Source organism: Megalopta genalis, chromosome 15 (assembly GCF_051020955.1).
Source record: "Megalopta genalis isolate 19385.01 chromosome 15, iyMegGena1_principal, whole genome shotgun sequence".
In the NCBI taxonomy this organism is placed as follows: Eukaryota; Metazoa; Arthropoda; class Insecta; order Hymenoptera; family Halictidae; genus Megalopta; species Megalopta genalis.
The window spans coordinates 7,449,045-7,471,358 of NC_135027.1; the positions used below are offsets into that span (position 1 = coordinate 7,449,045).

Genomic DNA, 22,314 nt, shown 5'->3' on the forward strand with positions numbered 1-22,314 from the left:
CTAACTGCTGTTTTTCAATCGCTGTCAGCGCAGCTACCCCGCATAAAGAAGCAGTGCCAATGAATACCTCATTTAATATGTATTATTCAACCATGTTCCCGAATATAACTTTACTACCCATTTAAAACAGCTGACAGACATTACACTTGGTTTTACATATCATGCAATTGTAGCATATTCATAAATACAATCTGGATCAGCGAAACAGGCAACCATAAATATCTACAAAAGCCAATGATGAGTCTGGTTTAGACGCAAAGGGGTACGATTACGTTTACGCTGGAGTAACGAGCAGAGCGTATATAATGTTTATACAGCTATGTAAAACATATTTTTAATAAAAAAAACCTTAGTACCGATTAAAACGATTGATTTCACGTGTCTTATAAAATTAATGAAATTATAAAGATCCTTCTATAGAAATTGATTGAATAGATTTCTTAATTCGAGCATACATTATAATAAAAGTATGGCGATTCTTATAGAGCAACATAGATCAGTCACTTTTAATGCTCGGTCGATTTAGCGTTACTACTTCTGAATGTATGAGAACATCAACGGACTGAAATCGCGCTATTAGCGCATTCTAAACAGGCGAAAGAGACCTTTCTGCAGCTTTTATCGCCGCTTTAAACGATACTCCAACATCTTTCATCGCAGTTCCAACGTAAATATGTCCTAAGTAGTAATAGCATCTTTACAGTCGCCTCTGGGGACAGCCGGCGCGCAGCGATGTTGCACGTCTGCAGAGCCTCTTCTTTCGCAAGGCGGGCTATAGTCGAGGACTATAAGGGGCCGGTCACGTCTACCGCGACGCGTACGGTGTTGCGGTAGCTGCAGGCGCGTCATGGCGCGGCGTCGCGACGCCGAGCGTCATTGGCGCGCGGCGTGCGCGCGCGATTCGCTCGATACTCGCTGCGGCAAAGCCCGTCCGGTCCCGCTGGTAGCGAGTAAGCCGGGTGCCGCGAGCAGGGTGGTGGGAGCAGCCTCTGTTTTATTTCTGTCTCGATGCTTGTCTGCACCGGGGCCAGGAACGGACGAGATCTCGTCGGTTCTCCAACGTCTGCTTAGTCAGTTGCTCGGGGCGGTTTTCTCGTCGGGCCACGAAAGTGTCCTCCTCGTTTCGGCCACGATGGAGGACAGCTACACGGTGCACAGACGCCGGAAGGCGGCGGCGAGAAAGCGCGAGAAGACGCCGGACCCGTCGACGAGGAACCAGCTGGTGGAGACCACGGATGATGAAGAGGACGCCAGGCGCGCCAGAATGGAGAAGATGGCGGATGACGCCGAGCAAGAGGAGCAAGACAAGCAAGAGAAGCAAGAGCTGATCAAGGAAGATGAACGACGCGAGGAAGATAGGAAGGAGGAGGAACTGAAGAAGCTGAAGGACGAGAAGAAGCGGGACCTGGAGAAGGAGAAGAGTCCTGCGAGGCCGCAAGCGCGCGAGAGTGTCGAAGAGTCCCGGCCGGTAAAGAAGGAGGAAGCTCCAGAGCTGCCGGTGCCAGAGAAACATCAGGAGGACCTACCGAGGACCAAGGAGGTTGATGCTGACACAGACCAACCTGTGGAGCCGAGGAAGGTGGAGAGAAGGCTGAAGAAAAAGTCAAGGGAGAGGGCGGAGCGGCACGAGCACAGCACCGACTCCAGCGACTTGGACGACCAGCTGGAGAAGCATTCGAGGAGGACCAAGTCGCCGGAAGCCGGTAAGATCAGAGTGAAGAAGACCAGTGCCAGGAAGGTCGCCAGCGAACAGGCTGACGCGAAGAAAGATACAATTGAGAAACCGCCCAGAGAAAAGAGATCGAGTAAACAGAAGGTTGAAGAGGCGGAGGGTCAGCCTAAGCAGGAGCAGAGGCGATCCAGAGGATACAGTCAGACCGACGACACCGACGAAGACTCGAAAATGAAGAAAAGCGAGACGTTCCCTGTGCAGGCGAAAGAAGTGGTCATCAAGAGGTCCGCGACGGACTTGAAGAAGCAGATCATACCTCTGAGCAACGATTCACTGATCGAGGACTTCGCCAAGGCTCAGAGGGAGTACCTGAAGAGAGAGCAGAGCATCCTCGACCCTGACACGCCGGACGTGTTCGAGGATGCTCAAGATGAGACCATAATGAGACGCAGGAAGTTCAGTGTGCCCTTGAGTGAGAGCGAACAAAAAAAGATAGAAGAATCGATAGAGAAGATGGTGATTCCTGAAGAGAAAAAGTCCTGGTACTCCTGGGTGCCTTTCTTCGGGAGGAAAAAGAAAGAAGAGAAGCCGGAGGACTCGATGGACTCCATTCCTGAAGACTTAGAGCCTCCAGTGTCTTCCGAGCCAATCGTTCCAGAATTAAGACCTGAAGAGGAGGTCACAGGGAAGGTGACCTTCATGGACTTCCTCAGGGCTCTCGGAGACGTGGTGTCCGAGTTTAAGGCGTTCATCGCCCAGAATCCAACCGAGGCTCAGATCATGAGAGACTTGAGAAGCCGGTGTCTGTCGCAGCTGCTCCTCGTGATCATCTACTGCGGTCTCGGCGCTTTCGTCTTCCGATTCACTGAAGGCGCGTTCGAGGCGTTCTACAAGTGTGGAGTAAAGAGAGTGAAGAGGGACTTTCTGGACAGTTTGTGGAGCTACAGCCACAACATGAGGGAGGACGACTGGAAGAGCATGGCCAGGAAGAAGCTCATGGAGTTCGAGGAACAGCTGCACGCTGCCCATGAAGCCGGCGTGCAGTCTTATAGCGGGCAAAAGAGCTGGACTTTCCTGAACGCTGTCGTGTACTGTCTGACGGTGATCACGACTATCGGTGAGAAATTGGACTGGATTAGGTCTTTGTAGTCAGCGAAAGTCGATTTCTATATTCACGTTTCTTGAACGTATTGTGACAATATAGTATGTTGTGTAAGTTCATGCCTCCCCTTTCGTTAAAGTAAACGATAGAAAATATGACGAGTTACAAAATGGTAAAAATGGTACCGCTCTTAATTTAATATATGCTATTAACTTTGTGTCTGTTAATTTGTTAAAGTAGCCGAGTTCTAAAATTCTAAAGTTCTATAAATGGTACTGCCTTGTTTCCTCAGCGCAGAAAGCTACCCGTGTCAACTCCGAACTTAGAGCTGATAGCACTAAAAGGCTAGATAAAAAGCATCCAGCTTTTAGGGAACGGGGGCAGATATGGCCGAGCGATATGTTCGCCGTAAAAACCGTTTACGAGTCTGTTATTGATTTTCTAAAGGGAGGAACACAGCCGTGGTACCAGTGTGTGGTACCGTTGTCGAAATTGAATGCGCACGCGTGTGGAACGCGAGGGAAAATCAGCCGAATATCGGATGTCGGGGAAAAATCATAATAGTCCGAAAAGCGTTTTGTTTTTCCCACGATTGTTTACTTCTTCGATGCGGCACCATTGACTTCTGTTATTGGTCTCTGCGATTCAAACGAGGAAAGAACATTTTCACTCACAACATTGTCACCGCGTAAAACAATAATTCGTAAAAATAATATTTTCACAATGTTAATCTTTGCAAGACAATAATTCGTAAAAATAACATTTTCACAATGTTAATCTTTGCAAGACAATAATTAGTGAAAATAACATTTACATTAGTTACTGCAAGAAAATAATTAATGCAAAATACATTTATACAATATTAGTCTCTGACAGACAATAATTAATGAAAAGAAGATTTACGTATCAAGAAGTAGAGCGACAAATATTGTAAAATAATTATAAACGTCATAAAATCATACGTAAGTTAAATTGGTACATAAGTGAGACGATACAATAATATCGCAACATCGTTAAAACGGGACGAAAATTAAATTGCTAAATAGATGAGATAATCAAATATTGTGAAATGAACGATGCATCAATGGGCGGTATTAAAAAAGTAAACACAGACGTAAACTCCATACATATAATTAGCAAGTCAAATATTTTGTTCAATACCCGAATTTAATTTCCCCGAAGCGGATTGTATAACATCACGCAATCGATTGAAAACGAAAGCAGAATGCGAACCGGACAACGGATCAAAGGTTCACAGCGATTAATTGGCTGATATAATACCTTTGGATTCATCGTTCTAATGAGAATCACTCGCATGTCCGAGCCGATGGAATTCTTTTGATCAATGGTCACGCGGATGCATTCTGTCACCGCAAAGTAGACGCGGTTGATTCACGAGAAAATAATGACCAAACTGTTTCGCGAAAGCGGCTAAAATTAGACCGCGTGCCTAACGCTTTTCTGTTTAACAGCCCAAAATTAAAATGACCTCTCGCCGGAAAAATTCTAGAGAAATTCTTTGCTGTATGTTACAGGATACGGTCACATTTCGCCGAGTACGAACACTGGTAGAGCGATCACGATTGTGTATGCCATCTTCGGAATACCGATGTTCCTGATCATCCTGGCTGACTTCGGTAAACTGTTCACCAGGGGCATCAAGTTTCTATGGGCGTTCGTCAGGAGATTGTACTATACGGGAAGCTGCCGGAAAGTTCGGGGTACCGTACCTGTTCAGGTAAGTCTCTGATCGTTTGAATTATTAAAGCGCAGGGACTAAAGACTTTCATAATAAATAGCTCACTGGCGATAGCAATTTCCTCTGTGGACCAATAAGTATCAACTTTCTGCTCTACAGGAAGTGATGAAAGGCGTCCAACTGGTCTATGACCTAGCGACCTTCAAGAGGCCGTCGCAGATAAACCCCGAAGACATCGAGGAGATGCAGAAACAAGCGCAACAACCGCAAACAGTCTTGAACCTGGACGCAAACGCACCGGACACACCGGGAACACCGGCCATGTCGACTTTCGCCATCGACGACGAGTTCAATCTACCGATCTCGGTGGCCATCTTCATCCTCTTAGGCTACATCTTCATCGGTGCCACCCTGTTCTGCCTGTCGGAGGGCTGGGGTTTCTTCGAGAGCTTCTACTTCGTCTTCATCTCCATGAGCACAATCGGCTTCGGCGATTACGTGCCAAAGGTGATCAGTTTTCTCGATCATAACTTTTTTCAATAACTTTTTAACTTCTTTTTTTTTTAATCACGTGTCTTGAATCTACGATCGATTGGCTACCGTAGATCCTGCTGGGTTAGGTCATTTAGAGTTGAATCGATTGAACGAACTTCGAGTCTCTAGTTTGCCGCAAAAGCGTTCATTATTGCTGAAAAGACTGCTAAATACTTTTTCATATGCTATGGAGTGTCTGAATATTTTTACTCAAAACTTTGTTGGACTTGTTCTCATGATAAAACTAGCTTCTGTAATCCCGTTTACACAATGAACGGGTTACTTTACAAATTTTGTAATGCAGTTAACAATCGGATAGGCGTTTTTCGCGGCAAACTGTGCATTCATCGGAACGAACTTCAACTTTGATTTGCGATTAGCTTTGAGTTCGATTGAACCAGAAAATCCCTTGAGGACATTCTGTCAACGTGACGATTAACTTGTGTCTCTTGCTTCTTTTTTCACGGTGGCGTTCAGACGGTAAGCTTTGAAGTACCAAAAAGTTCACCAACAAACAAAAATAAGAAAACAAACAATCAGATATTCACCTCCCCCCCCCCCACTCAAAATATCTAATCACCGTCACACACTATTTCGTACCGTGCTTTCCGCATAAGTCTCACTTAGCACAGTTGCACGTGTATGTCACTTTAGCAAAAATTAAAAAAAAAAAAACAATCAGCTCGACGGGTGAATATGATCCAGTGAAATTAACAGATTGATTGGTTCGTTGATCTAGCATCCCATATACATGATGTGTTCGATAATATACCTGGTGTTCGGGCTGGCTCTGACGTCCATGTGCATCAACGTGGTACAGGTAAACTAATGAACCTTTTCTGATGATACTTTGGCGGTAAGTTGGATTTAAGACCTTGCAACAATTTACTCATGACTTTTAAAATATTTCATGTTCCTTAAATGTACAAAAGTGTACAGATTCAAAGATTGTTTCTATATGACAATCGCTGCAAGTTCTTGGAGCCAGCATATCCTGAGAGCTAACTATACAAGTACGATCAGTGTAAACATAGTTTATCGTTATCAGGTGATGCTATCGGACTCGTTCAGACAAGCAAGCCAGAAAATCGGCGCGACGATCGGCTTCGCATTTGCTGAGGAGGATAGATCCGTGAATCCAGCTGTCCCGACACCTGTAGAAGTCGCCGAAGTGCACAGTCCTGTCAAGGAGACCGACAGTGCAGAAAAAATAGCGCCCAAGGCCAAGCAAGAAGACGTAGATTTGTAGACGACTCGAATCAAGCAACCGCGATAACGAGAATCAGTGTTGTTAAAGACATTTATCGGCCTTAAAACATAATCGTCCGCACGTTTGACGGACCAGCCCAACGATAGATCCAGATACAAAACTATAAACGGTACTAAAATCGCTACTTGAACTTCAATTACTTTTCCACGGCAATTCTTTTCTTCAAAGATGCATGGACTCTGCGGGCTGGTTCAATTTTTGCGCCACTCGCGCGATTAGGCTAAAGCTGCGTGCACACTGGAGTGCTTGTAGCGAGGTGCAGGAACCGTACTCAATTAATTAAGTATAGATTTATGGCAAAGTTCTTATATTGCTCTTAGCTCCATGAACGATCGAATCGTATTGAAGATAAGGTATCGCAGATAAATCTTCTGAGCAAGCTGCCAACCATGCCCAATGCACAAGCTTGTAAGGCCCAGTATGCACGCAGCCCAAAGCTTTCTCAACTCTTATAACTCCGCTGTAAGCGCACCTCATAAAAATATTCCTTTATGTCTGGTACGAGACCAGCTTTGGAACGTTTTTCTTATCGTTTGAAGTCGATTTAATAAGCGGCGATTGTCAGCTGCTTGTCGATTACATAGATCACAGGTGACTAAGCTTCCTTTTAGCCGGACGAACTCGAAGCTTACGTCTCCAAGCTTGTGCGCACACAGCTTTGTATTGTTCAGGTGAACAGTATTGTACACGAACAATCAGTTATCACAGAAACGGAGCTAAACGAGCATTTTAGCGAGGAACAGATTTATCAGAGAGAGAAATACACTCGGTCGGTGCTGAATCTAACTGATCGATGCGATCTTGGCCTGCAGATTATGCGATTTTACCCTTACTTTTGTAAAACAGAATTTGAAGTCATACAGCCTACTATTCACCTGGCCGATTTTAAAAGCTTATTTTCAGGGTCTGCCTAATATTAATAAATAGAATCTGTTTGTTTCGAAGCTTACCAGGTGTATCTAGACTTTTGTGACTGAAAAGGATAGTGGCTCACGTGATTTCTTCTGGATAATCATGCAAAGTCCTTTGAAATAAATTCTAGAAAATCATAGAAGATTCAGGTTAGTGACCGAAACATATTTTCAACGGTCTAATGAAGGAGGAAAATATTTGTTTGCCGACGACGAGGAAGGCATTACGACCCCGCAGCTGCTCTTGCCAAACGATTGCGGGCCAGACACGGGTCCTACCGTGGTCCAGTGTCTACCGACAATAAACCCACCGAAACTCGTATTTTGTATATTTTCTAGATCGTGTCGCTGTCCGTGCTACCATTCGATTTTCGTTTTTAAGTTCTTTTTATATTTCTGCATGGTGAAGCTTCACGCAAACACGGTTGTATGAGTGAATGTCCTACAATGATTAGCTTCCGGTTCGTAAACTCCAGGTTCGTTTTCCAGGGACGGGCGAATATTTTGTTCACAACAAATACAAGATGACTGATTCCTTAATGCGAAATACGAGTTGCAATCGTGCAATTGAACGAACAACTTTGTAGCGTTGATTAGTGCTTGAACAAAACGTCGCCCGTCTTTCGCACGAACCTTTCGGTTACAATCGCGTGATTTTATTGTTTAACAAACCCTCCAGTTGTATTCGAAAGGCATACGTAACAGATATGTATTTTCATGGTATATATACCTATGTATAGGTAATTGGTGAGTCATAATTCAGACAGCATTTTCCAATCTACGGTTAAAAATAGGTAGGAAGGATTGCTCGAAATAGCTGTATAATGTGCAGAGTGGTCCAATAATGATTATTACCCGTATTCCGTATATCGCGAGCGTTCTAATATATGTAAATAACCGGAAGGCTGTCGTAAGCTTCGCCAACTTTCCTAAATGGATTATTATCTGCGATTCGATGAGAGTGTGAGAGGTAGTTTTTCGTATGGACCGTCCTGAAATGCTATGTTCGAGAAGCTCAAATTTTGTCTTGACTATAAATGTATATCTCCAGCTGAAATCGTCGGATAACGATTACATTTGATGCAATAGAACATGATTGGAGAACGCTGTTGCTGATTAAAAGAAAACGTATGTTCGTCGATAGAGCTGGAGCGTCGATAGAATTTTCCCGACGCGGAAACAGGAAAGAAACTTGTGCCTTTGTAAGAATGAACTGTGTTAACTATTTAAATTTTATCGAATATGATCACGATTCCCTTGTGCGTACGCAATGACAGAGAAATTACGACAAAAAGGAAAGAACAATATCGCGCACACTCGTTGCTACTCAAGCAGCAAAACCATACTTCTTTCTTCCTATTTTGAACAGAACAAAAGATGAAAGGAAGAGGCAAATCGCTTAATGTCTATAAAACGTCTCTGCAACTTTATCGCGCATTAGGAGTCCACGTGAACGAAGAACGAAAGACGGGTGACCGGTGGATCACCAAAAACTTGTTATTATTACTATAATAATAATAATAATAATAATAATAATATTATAAACTTTATTTACGAATAAATGTTTAAGACATTGGCAATCCGGGAATTACATTTCACCATTTTTCTCAAGTAGCAAATAGAAAAATGGAATGGAATTGACTTGTGAACCAATTACACTTTACAATTACTTCGTTGTCCTATTGAAATCACGTTTATTTTACACTTTAGAACCATTTGACTTTAATTTTAAATTAAACTGTGAAGTGTATTCTAGTTTTGCAAAAGAGTATTTCAAATATTAGCGCCAATTCATAGCGACCCGAGTTGCGCAGTAGCACGCAAGATTTTGAAAGATGGCACCACCATTGCTGTCTTTTCTGGGAGTTCTACGTTCCATACAAATGCTGTTAGTCCCGGACTTGAAGCGAGGGATCGTTTAACTTTCTCGGATAGTTCTCGGCAGTGAGCAAAATGGCGTCATTGTGGATGGTCATGTCCGTCGCGTTTTCCCTACTTCTAACACCTTTTATCATGTTTTTACTTGCCATCATATTTCTCGCTTCTATCGGAAAATCGCTTGGTGTGCGAAGATTATATATAAAACTGCTGTTGGCACTTTTCGAGGTAAGACAATCATCAGAAACAGACAATTACGGGCTCTTTAAATGTTGCACCGTGCGTAGGGATTTTGAAAATCGTGAATTGAATCGATGACACTCAGCCGGTTTATCATCCAGAACGCAGCTGTGGGACAGGAAAATGTATCATCGTCGTAGCTATCGTGGAAATTGCATAGATTTTCGAAATGTATCTCGCGATGAAACTGGTGATCAAGAACACGTGTCTAATATAAAAATAGTTTACCGAAAGCGTCACGTTTTTCAGCCGAATTCCGGAAAACATTTCAAACGTCATTCTCGTAGTTCGATGTGATCGAGAACTTTCGTTTCGGGAACCACAATTCAAATCTTTTTCACGAAAATCTCGGTGTCTAGACGATCTCGACGGTTATGTTTACGTGTAGTTAATAATAATCCATAGTAAACGTTGTGATATGTCGATCAATGAGGTGCATGGTCGCATTCAGACCAGCTTCACCGTACGCAATATTTAATTAACGATCAACAAGTAGGTAGCCATAATTCAATTTACGTTCTGAAATGTCGGCGAAATTGTTTTTAGTGTTTCTTTTGTCGAGCCGTTTCGCGATCTATATTTTTAAGCAAGAGAAATTCGTGGTTGTGCTGAAAACGGATTTAAAATTTGCACTGATGCTTGACTGTCCACGTAAACGTCAACTCCACGAGGTAGTATTCTCGTCGTAAGCAAACATTTTCTATTTGAGGAAGAGAGAACGTCATAAATCTTTTAATCGTTAATTGCAGTATCTCCGATAGGAGAGATATAAACAAACTTTTTACTTTGTTGATCTCGACCACCTTGCGATTCGACTATCGCCATCGATTTTTATTGCGTGCGAGCTGATTTACCTAGAGTCGAATTCGTTTGCTTCGTACGGTGTTCAGATCATTAAAGAGCGTCCTAGTGAATACTGTTAGAAGTTATCCAGATAAAAGATGACATTGTAAATTAAGGTAAATTAAAATTAAATTGTGCAACGAAGGAAAGTCCACGCGTGTAACATGTGGAATAAAATGACATGACTTCGATACAAAAATTTCATGTCGTGCTCGACTGTGCCAACGTTGTGTCAACGCATCTAACCAGTGTCCACGGAAACATTAAATTGGAATTAATTTAAGCGTACTTTGGTGATTCAACAACGCCGTTAGCTTGCACGTTACTAGACCGTATTGATTTCAAGCCGTCAACACTGATATGCAAATCTACAAGCATTCGTGTAATCCTGATAGAAAATTCCGTGTCAACGGTCAAGTTTTTTTTGTCCCTACCGAATGCAACAAATGTGTTTATAATCGTTATACTTTCATGAAAAAGTTCTCGCGAGTGTTATATTCAACGGATTACAACTTGCGTACAAAGAACTTGACATTCTCCAAATGTCTAACTCGTGATTTGAATGCTAATGATACACTATCGAAGAAGACGAAAACAGGATGCGCCCGTTTTCGCAACCAAAATGACAGCCAAAATTTCAAAACCACATTCGTCGAGGCTGCTCGACTTTTCTGATAGCTTAATCTCGGTTACGTCAAAGTAGTGATCCGAAAGAGGTTACACGTACATAATACAATAATTTATGCAAAATAATGAAGTCATTGTCTCGAGTTCGAACCACGTTGTACAAATGATTAATCACGGTCTTGTTCAGTCCCAAGTCCGAAATGAGTCCCGACAGGATTTAAAGACACAATAGATATATCGAATTATGAGGAAATTTTTAATTGTTTTAATCGATGATATCAGCTTTAATCGTTTCATTGTTGCAGTACTCAATCCAGAAACTTGCACGGAAATCGATAACTAGGGTTTAAAGTTCGTTATCGGAACTACTTCTCGCAGATTTCGAAATACATTACGCGATTACGATTAATCGCGTGATCAATCTATTTCTTAAATTGCATTATTCATATTGTGATTCCGACGAACGGGGAAATGATGAAAATATTTAGAGAGGAATTCCGCTTGAAAAAGTATTGAAAAGCCCGATAATAATGAAAGAGAAGAAAGAGTCATCCGCGTTCCAGACTTATTTTTTATTTAGCGTGTCTTCATACCTTTCGTGATAACGTAGGTAAGACTGTTATGACGTTTTGTCTGATAGAATACATCTGTAATTTTCCGTCTCTGTTGATCAACTAATCCTCCTAGCATAAAGAAGGTCATTCACCGAACACGATAATGCGTGAATTATATTACATGTGTAGAAACAAAGTGCGATCGAATTGCACATCTTCCAAACATACGGCGATCGTAGTGTTCTATTTAAAAATTGACGGTCATCGATAGATCGTAGCGATCATCGGTAATTGATACTTGATACGATTCAATTTATATCGTGGCTGTTACCGGTGACGCTAATACGTGCAGACGACGATGGTCGTCTATGGTAGAGCATTTTTAAATTGCCGTAGTTACTGATGACTGATGTTACTCCTGTTACATTAGGACGGTCACCGGTGACCAACACCGTTATGTTTAGGTAGCGACGGTTACTTACGTTAGGAGCGTTTTTATGTCACCGTTGTCATTGGTGAATAACGTTGTTGCACTTATATCATGACGGTCACCTATGACTACGTAACTGCAAATATAAAAAATTTTATCTGAGAAAAGGCAGTATCAAATATTTTCAATTTCTTCCGTTAATCTTTTCGTTGTACGTCGATATTTAAATAACATTTTATAAGATTAATTGTCGTACAAGGAACGTCAGGTTCGCCAGTGACACAATAATTCAGGCAGAATATGAATTAGCTTCTTCATAAAGAGATGCTGTAGGGAAAAAATTCCAGAAGTGAATTGGAAATAAGCTTCTTTGAGCTGGATTTCCATCTCAATTTCAAACTTTGTTCGGAATATAACTCTCGTCGTGCAAGGTCGCAGAGTATTGCATTCTTTGGAATCATGTAGCATCGATTCCGGAGAAACAACCGGCAAAGTTTTAATTTGATAAGATAGGACACGCGACTCACTTTCAGAGATGCCCCGCACTTTTCTGACGATTTCGAGCTGGTTATGTCAGCAAGTCATGGCGAATAAGTGCACGTCAAAATTCCGCGAGTCGCTCATTTGTCATTTCGCCTGTAACATGTCGCCGAGAAAGGATCTGCAATTATCGTCGCGTCGAGAGAGGTTGCACGAAGAGTAGATCCTCGATTGCATCTAACATTGTTTTCTAATTTCTAGTACACGTTTTGAAGTTGCTACTATCACTTTTTGTGCACAAAGAAACTTTGATCCTCGGACTCCTAGCTATCCAAGAAATGATTATATTCAAGTTCTCTGACTTACAAGAATATCTATTTTTAAACTTCATACATTTAAAATTCAAAAAATCTTTAAACTTTTGTATATGTAGCTATTAATAGTATTAAGCAATATTTCGAAATCTATAGATGTTAAAATTTCTGATCCTTCAGGAACTGTGGATCACAAAGACTAATCCTACGACTCTTATACAAGGAATGGTATTAGGACTTTTAGAAATGTCGTAAATAATACTAACATTGGAATTGAACAGACATAAAAAATTAACCTAATAGGTCTTCATTGGAATGTTATAAATCTGGAGACATGGTGGACGTATACTAGATTATCATTTTAACTTCCGGACGTGCAGCTTTCATTTTGTATTAACTTTATCTTTGATTCGATTCTCTTAGACTTTGTAAAAAGACGTATTTCTTCTTTATTTACAAATTCCAACATTCAAAGAGTTAACTCATTAGTTCAACAAACATTTTCTCATTCATTAAACTTTACTGTCTTCATTAGCCTAACTCGCATCACAGATATTTGCATTGACGATACTTACATTAAAACTTCTTTGAATGACATCATTCAGAATTAAGATTAGCGTCTTGGGACTTGCATTAGCATTTTACTATTCATTTGCGTATGTATTAAATGAAACGTGTGAACAATTTGCAACAACGCGCGGTTGATTTTTTTTAACACTTTTTATTCGTTACATAGGAATCGTTCTAAAACGGTTCCCGTACACCATTGATTGGCGTGGCGTTGAGCAACTAGTGTTTCCGTCGCGCCAGATTTTTTTCCGATCACACATTTTGGTCGTGATCGCGGAACACACTGGTGAAATTATACTAGCCGCTCATTATCTTGCCACTGGGTATAATAGTACAAAGGTTGACGGGTGTTGCACCGCATCTCATCTGTAAAAAAAATCCGCCGCATCACGGGACCAAGGAAAGCTGAAAAGATCGCGGGCAAAGTCCGTGGGCATCCTCTGTTCGTCAAGTTCTCTGGCCTTTTATCTGCTGTACTTTCGTGTCTGTTATCGATACATTGCGAAGCGAACCAAGTTAATTCGTCGATCGGAGAAGACACGTGCCGAACTAGACGGTTCCTTATCTGAACCCGCAGCTTTCGATAGTGTACTTACAAGATCTCCTCCGGCTGATCGTCTTCGATCTCTTCGCCAAGGCCAGTCGACGACCTTTAGAAGTACGGTAATGCCTCGCTCGAGGAGTTTGCACCACTTTGGACCTGAGAGAGCACAGCTATTTTTAACAATTTTTATAAGGAAAAGAACTGAAACAATTGAAGATATGTTGTATCCACAGAAGGATTTGGCAACAATGTAACGGAGCTAAAAACAGTTTTGAGAAAGGGCATGGATCGATGTGCAAGATTACTGTAACTCGAAAAGGATCTCGTTGATGATAGAGCAAATAACACATTTAGAGGGAGGAGCTAATTTTTGGAGAACTTATCTGATGCTGATATATCACTCACTTCCATTTTAAAAAGAAAGAAAGTTCTTCTTTATAATTTCAAAGATTGTGGTGAATTGCAGCATACTCAAACATGTTTACAATATACTCAAAAATAATTTCACTGATTTTATCATAATGATTTTTCAAATTAGGGACTCAATAAAAACTTATATCAAAGCTTCATGATCAGACGAATTTCTTATACGTCGCATTACTGTAACTTCCATCTGTACATATATTATACTTCGTCGCAGTACGCCTAGGTGATATAATCTTGTAAAATTCGTCTTCGTGACCAGATATTATATAAAAAGAAGTTAAACATGATAAGTGCAGTTTGAAGTTCGCGCATCTCTTTAGTTCCGACGTGTGGACACGAATTAATATGGTCCTGAATTAATTTCTGTCCTTTATGATATCATTGTGTTAAAAATTGCATTGGATCTTACAACAGTCTTACTAGTTTATATTTGCTTATTTTGTATTATCATAATCTTGCGATCTGCCCCGCATCTTGACCCATTAGCATATTACGTAACTCGAGTTTATTCCATACTCGTACATTAGTCGACAATAATGAAACTTCTTCAAAGTTTTTTAGTGTATTAGAGAAATAGAATTAGATTCTCCATTGGTATGTGCACCTTGTTTATTATGCTAAATGATTGAAATGACTATTCAGATTTTACTAATCATACGATAATCGTAATAACGTCTTATGCAATAGTTTTTATTTATATTTGATTTATCTATCATGACTAGGTAATAATTTCAAATATACATATAGCTGAAAGCAGTAAAAATTAATTCAACATGCTGTACTTCCCGTTTTATTTAAAACGTTCCTCAGAGTTCTCGCTCAGGGTTCACCGCCATTTTCCGTTCGGCGCATTGCAATTTATTTACGATACGAGTTAAATATATCACTTATTGATAACGCATCGCGCAATTGCATAATGTATACTGTATTATTTATGTATTTCTAATCGGTCCCCAACCCAAGAACAAATGATTGTTAAGCAATCTCATCGGTGACATCTTTCACCGATTAAATTCATATCAATCACTTGTTTCTTTCATTTATCATTCGTAATCGAGTAATTAAATTAACGGATAAAGCTTTCTTACAATGTGTATACAAATTCCTGTTACTACAATATGCAATATCTGTTTTGCATTTTGAAAACTACCTGAACACTTCTCGCATGAAACGATTCTGTATATTGTTTATGATGTCGTAAAAATATTTAAAATCCAGCAAAACATTATTTGCGAGACAAGCACTTACTTCGCCGAGTAAAAAGTTATCAAGGTCTATATAAAATTTACTTTTTCCGGATTGCATAACGCATAAAACCTGTTGCACACTGGGAAAAGAGTTATTAAACTTCCATTATTTATGTTTCTCATTAGGTTTTACCCGTTGTGAATGTTTTCAATTCAGCATTTTCCGCTTTTTGTATATGCATTTATCGACGCTCAAAGCGTTGCGCGCACCTGCTGAAAAATCAATGATATCAAAAACAAGACACTATTGAACAGAGTCGCTCCGATTTTATTAGTTCAGAAACGCTGACAAACTGTCCAAGAACTTCGAGCATTCTTTGTAGTCTTCAGCATGCACTTCACCACGACAAAAATAGAAAATCGATAGGAATAATCACCTCTTGTAAGCACCTAAAAACAATTCACCCAGAATAATTACGTCTTTGGACACTCAACACTAATTTTCCCCGAGGACGTAAACAATTTTGTAGCGTAGATCGCTAATTATGCGAACGCTGGTGATCCCGATGATTTCCAGTAGTGCAGTTGAAAATCCATAAGTCAGAGTTTAGTCTTTTATAACTTTCCTTACAATTTCTGTAGAACAACCTTATGTGAAATTACGCGACTCTGTCGTTGTCACCGCGACGATGACAATTACGTTAATTTGCATTTTGTATTTCATCGTGACCAGCTTGGTTTTCGATCTGAGCGTCTCGATAATGAATTTTAAATCGAATGGCCCCATTGTTTACTAGATTTAACATTCAGATACCGTTGCGAAGGCTGCAATGGAAATTCTTCCGAGTCATTAACTACACGTCGTCTTTGCTACAGTACGGCCGGCAAAACATTGAAAATGTCAAGAAGAGAAACGGCACATGGAATCAGGACGACCAAGAGGATGCGGACGAGGAGCACGAGCCGCTCGTCGAAAAGCAGAACGCGTATAATTCAATGGGCACGAGCCACAAAGGACAGAACGGTGTCCTCGGCAACAATGTGATAGCCAGATCAAAGGATCTGATCTTAGTGCCCGAGCCGGAAATGCAGAATCACAGAAATCACCTGGAAGAGTCAAAGGCGACGGAGTCACAGACCACCACCGCCGGCAAAAATGAGGTGAGCTTCTCTCTATTCTCCTGTAATCATTTCTTGCGAAGGGTTATTCAAACAATTGACTTGCAATTAATCATTCTTGCAGAGCCTTATTCACAGAGATTCCTTTGAATCGTTGAAGGGGGAATTTGAACCGGCAATTTGTTTAGACTACATCAAAGCAGGCGTAGAGGCTATTATCGAGGATGAAGTAACGTCTCGTTTTGAAGCGGAGGAACTTAAGGTGATTTTTCATAAATTGTAAAACTGATGTGCACTGCTGTACAAAAAATTCTACAGTAATTATGTAGTCTACTCTTAGTCTAGATTCGGAGCAAGGGCTGCTTAATGTTATTAAATAGATTGTTAATGCATTATCTGAACCAATTATTCTGCTTTTCTTAAATAATAAGTTGTTATTTGTTTCAGAACTGGAACCTATTAACTCGTACAAATAGACACTACGAATTTATTTCGTGGAAGTTGACTGTGATATGGATGTTTGGATTTTTTATGCGATATTGTTTTCTCCTACCTCTGAGGATATTTATTTGTTTCATAGGGGTAAGTTCGCACGAATTTATCTCGCGTACATTGTCAATACAAGTTGAAGAAAAATTGATAGGATATGTGATAAACGTCGATAATTATATTTTAGTTTATGTGCAAGGATGTATTTCAATTTGTGAGTTCTAGATGCAAAACGAAAGATAGTTACGAATTTGTAAGTGAACTAATAACAAAGCTCCCTAGGTACAGTTCCTTGTAATTACGACATTTTGTATCAACTTGCTGCCGAACGGTTTTATTAAGAAATGGGCATACAATACGGGTAGCCAGATCGCGTTCAGGCTAATATCGCAATCTTTATCGGCCACAATTACAATCCATAATCCAGAGTACAAACCGAAAACTGGAGGAGTGTGCGTGTCGAATCACACTTCCACAATCGATGTGTGCATCTTGTCCACACAGACGACATTCGCTTTGGTAATATATTATTTTGAGGATATCAGTATGTCATGGTTGTTTTCAAAATTCGTTATCCGTCCAGCGTCGTTCTCTTTTGGGAATTAATTCATTCGCAATATTGTCTTGTGTGTGTCCAATGTCTTGAGGAGTATATGACTTGCATTTCGTTTGAGTTTCACACACGCGAATACGATTAATCATTTGCGCTAACATTGGGTTCAATTTAGCATATAAAACAACCAGGGAATATCACTAACAATAGGCGAGACAACTGATTAATCAACACTACCTTCCATTAATGGATTAAAAAAGGAAACACTAAAAAAGGAAAATTTAATTATTTATCACCACAATCTTGCATTTTTGGGTCATATTAATTTCTTCCCTACCTTCGCAACACAAAATAAAATACTTCCTACCGACAAAGTTGAAATGCATTAGTAAATGTTACAGGTAACAGTATCCTGTAACTTTGCTTTGCAGGTAAAACTACTCAGCAACAAGTACAGAGGGAATCATCGTTTCTCAGGTGCAAAGCTTATGGTTTACAGGTGATGTGGCTGACGGTATGTACAGCAGTTGTGGGCTACGTTCCAGAGGGTAGCTTCAAAAGATGGCTGAATTACAAAGTCTCCATAATGTGTTTTGGTGTCTTGTCCAGCGCTCTATCATCAGTTATTACTTACCACAATCCAGAGAATCGACCTGTAAGAGGAATATGTGTGGCTAATCACACGTCTCCCATAGACGTTCTGGTACTCATGTGCGATAACTGTTACTCCTTGGTATGTCGCCTGCCTAGACGCATCTCCTTTTCGTCATTGGATTTAAATAAAAAGAGACGATGACCATACTCAAAATAATGTGGTATTTTTTGGTTCCATTGTAGTCTTCGTTGAATTCAAAATTGTATGTGTCGCTTGATCTTAACATCATCTGGGTGTAAACGTTTTGGAGATGTATTGAGTTATTGGAAATGTTTTAAACGAAATCAGTCAGGATTCTAATGAAGATACCAAAAAGGATTTGAAGCTTTTCCAACAACTCAATATAATCGTCGTTTATTAACATTTAAACTGTTTATGAATGACTGAATCGTAGTGTTTAATTAATGAATATTAATTCAGATAGGTCAGAGGCACGGTGGGTTCCTCGGGATTTTGCAAAGAGCACTGGCTCGTGCCTCTCCCCATATATGGTTTGAAAGATCAGAAGTCAAGGATAGGGAAGCTGTAGCAAAAAGGTAATTAGCAGGACAAGATTTCCGTTAATCAAATTGTGTTAACACGGTATACAAACTTATCTTTTAATTTTTTATACTCTACAGATTAAAAAAACACGTATCTGATCCTACAAACCCACCGATTCTTATCTTTCCGGAAGGAACATGTATTAATAACACATCAGTTATGCAATTTAAGAAAGGCAGTTTCGAAGTCGGCGGTGTAATTTATCCTGTTGCGATAAAGGTATAATCTTAGCAAAACAAGGTTGCTCGATGAACCATGAAGTCGAGCGATACAGTGTCGTTTTACTTTTCAGTATGATCCAAGGTTTGGAGATGCTTTCTGGAACAGTAGTAGATATTCAATGATACAATACTTGTACATGACTATGTCTAGTTGGGCTATAGTCTGTGATGTCTGGTATCTTCCGCCAATGTACAGAAATGAAGGCGAAAGTGCTATTGACTTCGCGAATAGAGTAAAGTCTGTGATAGCGAGGCAAGGGGGATTGGTTGATTTACAATGGTAAGTTCTTACATGGTAGAAAAAGTAAAGAGAAATAATCAAGAAAATGATTCAATGATATTATTCTGTAGGGACGGTCAACTCAAGAGAATGAAACCTAAGAAAGAGTGGAGGGAAAAGCAACAAGAAGAGATTAGTAAACGAATTAAAGTTGAATGAGTCAAGTCATCTCTAGTCGCACCTTCACCATCGATATAATGTGTGATATTTTGCTTAAATGAGACCATTTCATCCGATGTGCTGTTTTGTATTTCTTGTGGACATTGTTTGCTCGGAGGGAAAGATTGTTAGTATGCATGATTCAATCCATTTCTTTTCACAAGTATGGTACAATGCAAATTATGTAACTATCTTTTATACCTGGAATAATTGATAGATTTCCGTAGACATCTTCTAATTTATTAGTCGACATTTTTAACATTACGATTGTTATATATTGCATTATGTGGTCAAAACATAATTCACAAACCCCAATTCAACCAAATGGCTATTTGACATATTAATATATTGAAAGTACCATATTTGTCAACTTTTTAATAATGAGATTCTGTAACATGGCATTGTAAAGTTATTATTTATACATCATGAAACGTATATTGCGGAATGGTATGCCACAGTGTGTGATATTTTGCGTGTGTGAGTGTATGTAGCATCGAAATCATCCCATTTCACATTCTTACATTTTTTAGATCATCTCATTATCTCATTAATTTGATACGTGAATTCAATCTATTTGATATTACATAGGAGAAGTTGCATTTTTTTGTTTTTTTTTGTAAGAAGGATAGGAAAAAATATTACTGTCTCTATTGTAGCTTAAAAAATAAACTATTTATTCACATTTCTCAATGAACGAAATCAGAATATGTCAGGGCTATACTATTGCACCCATCCCTTGGAGAATTGGTAGCATCGCGTTATTTGCAATCCGAGTATAAACATATTTTCTATTTTTATAGTTCACAGAATTTCACAGTAACGAAATCGCGACAAATAAAATCGCAAATCTTGAAAATTTTTTATAAGTACACGGCGCAAGCTTCATTTATTATCCGTATTAATTTGATTCTTTGACAATAGAATGACATATTGTTAATTCTTTTAAGTAAAGTTTAGTTTCGTTCGACCAAGGTATTCAGATATAAAAGTAGGTAGTTACATTTTTATTTTTCATATGAGGTTACGTGGAAGATACCAAAAAATGTAATATTTTATATTATGAGCATAGATGATTACATGAATGAAAACACATGTTAAAAAACAAAGTGTTAAATGAAATTGTTAATTAAAAGGAAATAGAATTAGAAAATTAGTTCGTAAAGTTGTTTATTTATGAACTATGGTGCTACATGCGATATCACTGTATATTTTTGTATAGCAATGAATATGTAGGACACAATGAACAAAAACGTAGTAAAACAAACCAAGTACCATGTATCTATCAGCATAATATAGCAGTTCTATTAAATACTAATTAAATTCACGTCTACAGGATTTTGAACTGTAACTCTGCTTCTGCTAGATACTAAAGATATTGCATATGAGATGCGGTAGTCACTGATATACTTACATCACAGAAACGTATTGCACAAACTCATGATTAACAATTAATTATGATTAATTATTAACTATTAATTAATTCCTGCCTGATTATACTTGGTATTAATGTTTTATCATGTGTGTTAACTTCTTACGTTTTACAACTTATGTGTATATATTTATAAAAACCAATAGATACTATAAGTGAATTTATAAGAAATTAATATAATCTTGTTTTGGAGAAACTACAATTCTATATTTAATAGAGACTATAATGTTTGTTTAAATACTTGTATATACGTTTCCATTTCGCTATTTCATTTATTTATTTATTCGATTTTTTTGTAAGATACATGCAAATAAAAATAAAATGATACTTAAGTATTATACTTTGTTAATTAAAAACTTCAATCCATATATACTTCTATGAATTTATTTACATTGTTCATTTATATAGTACAATATTAAAATTAGTTGAACATATTATTTAGCCAGTCCTTTTTTAATCTTTTCTTCTTCTTCTTGCAGTTTCTCCATTTCTTGTTGTTCCTTAAATAATCTAATCAATTCTTCTGTTGCTGAGGGCTCTTGTAATTTAGATTTTCCAAGCTTTTCCTAAAAATTAAGAAACATAAAATTTGTTTGAATGAAAATAAACAGTTTAATACAACTAATCGAAAAGATATCAAATATTTACATCAGGATATTCTGTCAAATTTAATGCTGGTTCCTTAAAGGTAAAAGGTGTCCAAGGTCCTTGAATCGAAGGGAAATTTGTACGCCATAATTTGAGTAATCTAACAGAAGATCCATCATGATATTGTGTTTTCATTAAATGCATCAATTGATAAACGTCTTCACGACTATAATTGGCAACACTCATCCACTGTGTCTCTCCATTCACTGTAATGAATATGTAGTATTTATATATACACACTTTCCTTAGTTCTCACAAAAATGATTAAACCTACAATATTCTGCTTTTATAACTGCACTTCTGTGTCTTCTTGGTTTAACGTATACTACAACTCCAGGATTTTCTCTTGCAAAATTGATTAAATCATTTTCAAGAAACTTCCTATAAAAAAATCAAGATAATTATGTACACGGAAAACGTTATCCAGTGTAATAATAATTTTCATATAATGTATTAAATTGCTGAACGCGAGTAATGTTATAGGTTATGGCATGTAAAACGGAATAAGTTAAATCAGTGAACATAACATGAGAAACGAATAGAATGAGCAACAACTAAATAAAGTAATAATCGAGAATTTTATCATAGTAAAATTATTAGATCCGTGTATTAAGTCACAATCAAAAGATTAGGAATACAAATAGTATTACCTTATTCCACCACTATCACCCATTCGTTTACAAAATTTTAATGTAACTCTTTGGAGCTGACATACATAGCGACCAATACCTAAGCCAAAAGGTGGACGAACATATCCATACGTAAGAAATAAGTGGTGATTTGACATTTTTCCAATAGAAAATGTATATAAAATTACTCTGTATAGTGATCACCGCAGGTCACTGATACTGTTTACTAGACAGCCCCAGTGTGTGACTATTTTGCCCGCAACATAGGGGCGCTCCTCGCGTCCACACCCCTCGCTCCCCAAAATCTT

General features: G+C 38.9%; 3 protein-coding genes and 1 long non-coding RNA gene across 7 annotated transcripts; 2 read left to right on the plus strand and 2 right to left on the minus strand.

Moving 5' to 3' along the window:
• Positions 1-936: 936 nt before the first annotated feature.
• LOC117219532 (uncharacterized) lies at positions 937-8,768 on the plus strand. 2 transcript variants are annotated; one of them, XM_076526500.1, is made up of 5 exons: positions 940-2,789; positions 4,310-4,512; positions 4,633-4,980; positions 5,747-5,827; positions 6,056-8,768. In XM_076526500.1, exons 1-5 carry the CDS (start codon positions 1,133-1,135, stop codon positions 6,254-6,256), a joined length of 2,490 nt encoding a protein of 829 aa, XP_076382615.1. In that variant the 5' UTR covers positions 940-1,132; the 3' UTR covers positions 6,257-8,768. The 2 variants fall into 2 exon arrangements, with proteins under 2 accessions (XP_076382616.1, XP_076382615.1); XM_076526501.1 differs by lacking the exons at positions 5,747-5,827; positions 6,056-8,768 and adding an exon at positions 5,485-5,740 and having other exon boundaries at positions 937-2,789.
• A 296-nt stretch (positions 8,769-9,064) lies between these two features.
• On the plus strand, positions 9,065-19,999 carry Gpat4 (Glycerol-3-phosphate acyltransferase 4). 3 transcript variants are annotated; one of them, XM_033468729.2, is made up of 9 exons: positions 9,065-9,294; positions 16,158-16,442; positions 16,525-16,662; positions 16,848-16,982; positions 17,172-17,408; positions 18,518-18,633; positions 18,718-18,859; positions 18,933-19,141; positions 19,213-19,999. In XM_033468729.2, exons 1-9 carry the CDS (start codon positions 9,142-9,144, stop codon positions 19,298-19,300), a joined length of 1,503 nt encoding a protein of 500 aa, XP_033324620.1. In that variant the 5' UTR covers positions 9,065-9,141; the 3' UTR covers positions 19,301-19,999. The 3 variants fall into 3 exon arrangements, with proteins under 3 accessions (XP_033324620.1, XP_033324621.1, XP_076382623.1); XM_033468730.2 differs by lacking the exon at positions 17,172-17,408 and adding an exon at positions 17,942-18,175 and having other exon boundaries at positions 9,066-9,294; XM_076526508.1 differs by lacking the exon at positions 9,065-9,294 and adding an exon at positions 10,170-10,265.
• On the minus strand, positions 13,256-15,953 carry LOC117219534 (uncharacterized). Its single transcript, XR_013034848.1, has 2 exons — positions 15,719-15,953; positions 13,256-13,824 (listed from the first exon to the last, which is right to left on the minus strand). It is a non-coding gene; the product is annotated as an uncharacterized LOC117219534 (long non-coding RNA).
• Positions 20,000-21,097: 1,098 nt separating the features above from the next.
• mRpL43 (mitochondrial ribosomal protein L43) lies at positions 21,098-22,291 on the minus strand. The gene is made up of 4 exons (XM_033469039.2): positions 22,028-22,291; positions 21,652-21,758; positions 21,378-21,583; positions 21,098-21,295 (listed from the first exon to the last, which is right to left on the minus strand). The coding sequence occupies exons 1-4, from the start codon at positions 22,162-22,164 to the stop codon at positions 21,164-21,166; spliced, it is 582 nt and encodes a 193-aa protein (XP_033324930.2). The 5' UTR covers positions 22,165-22,291; the 3' UTR covers positions 21,098-21,163.
• Between the last annotated feature and the right edge of the window lie 23 nt (positions 22,292-22,314).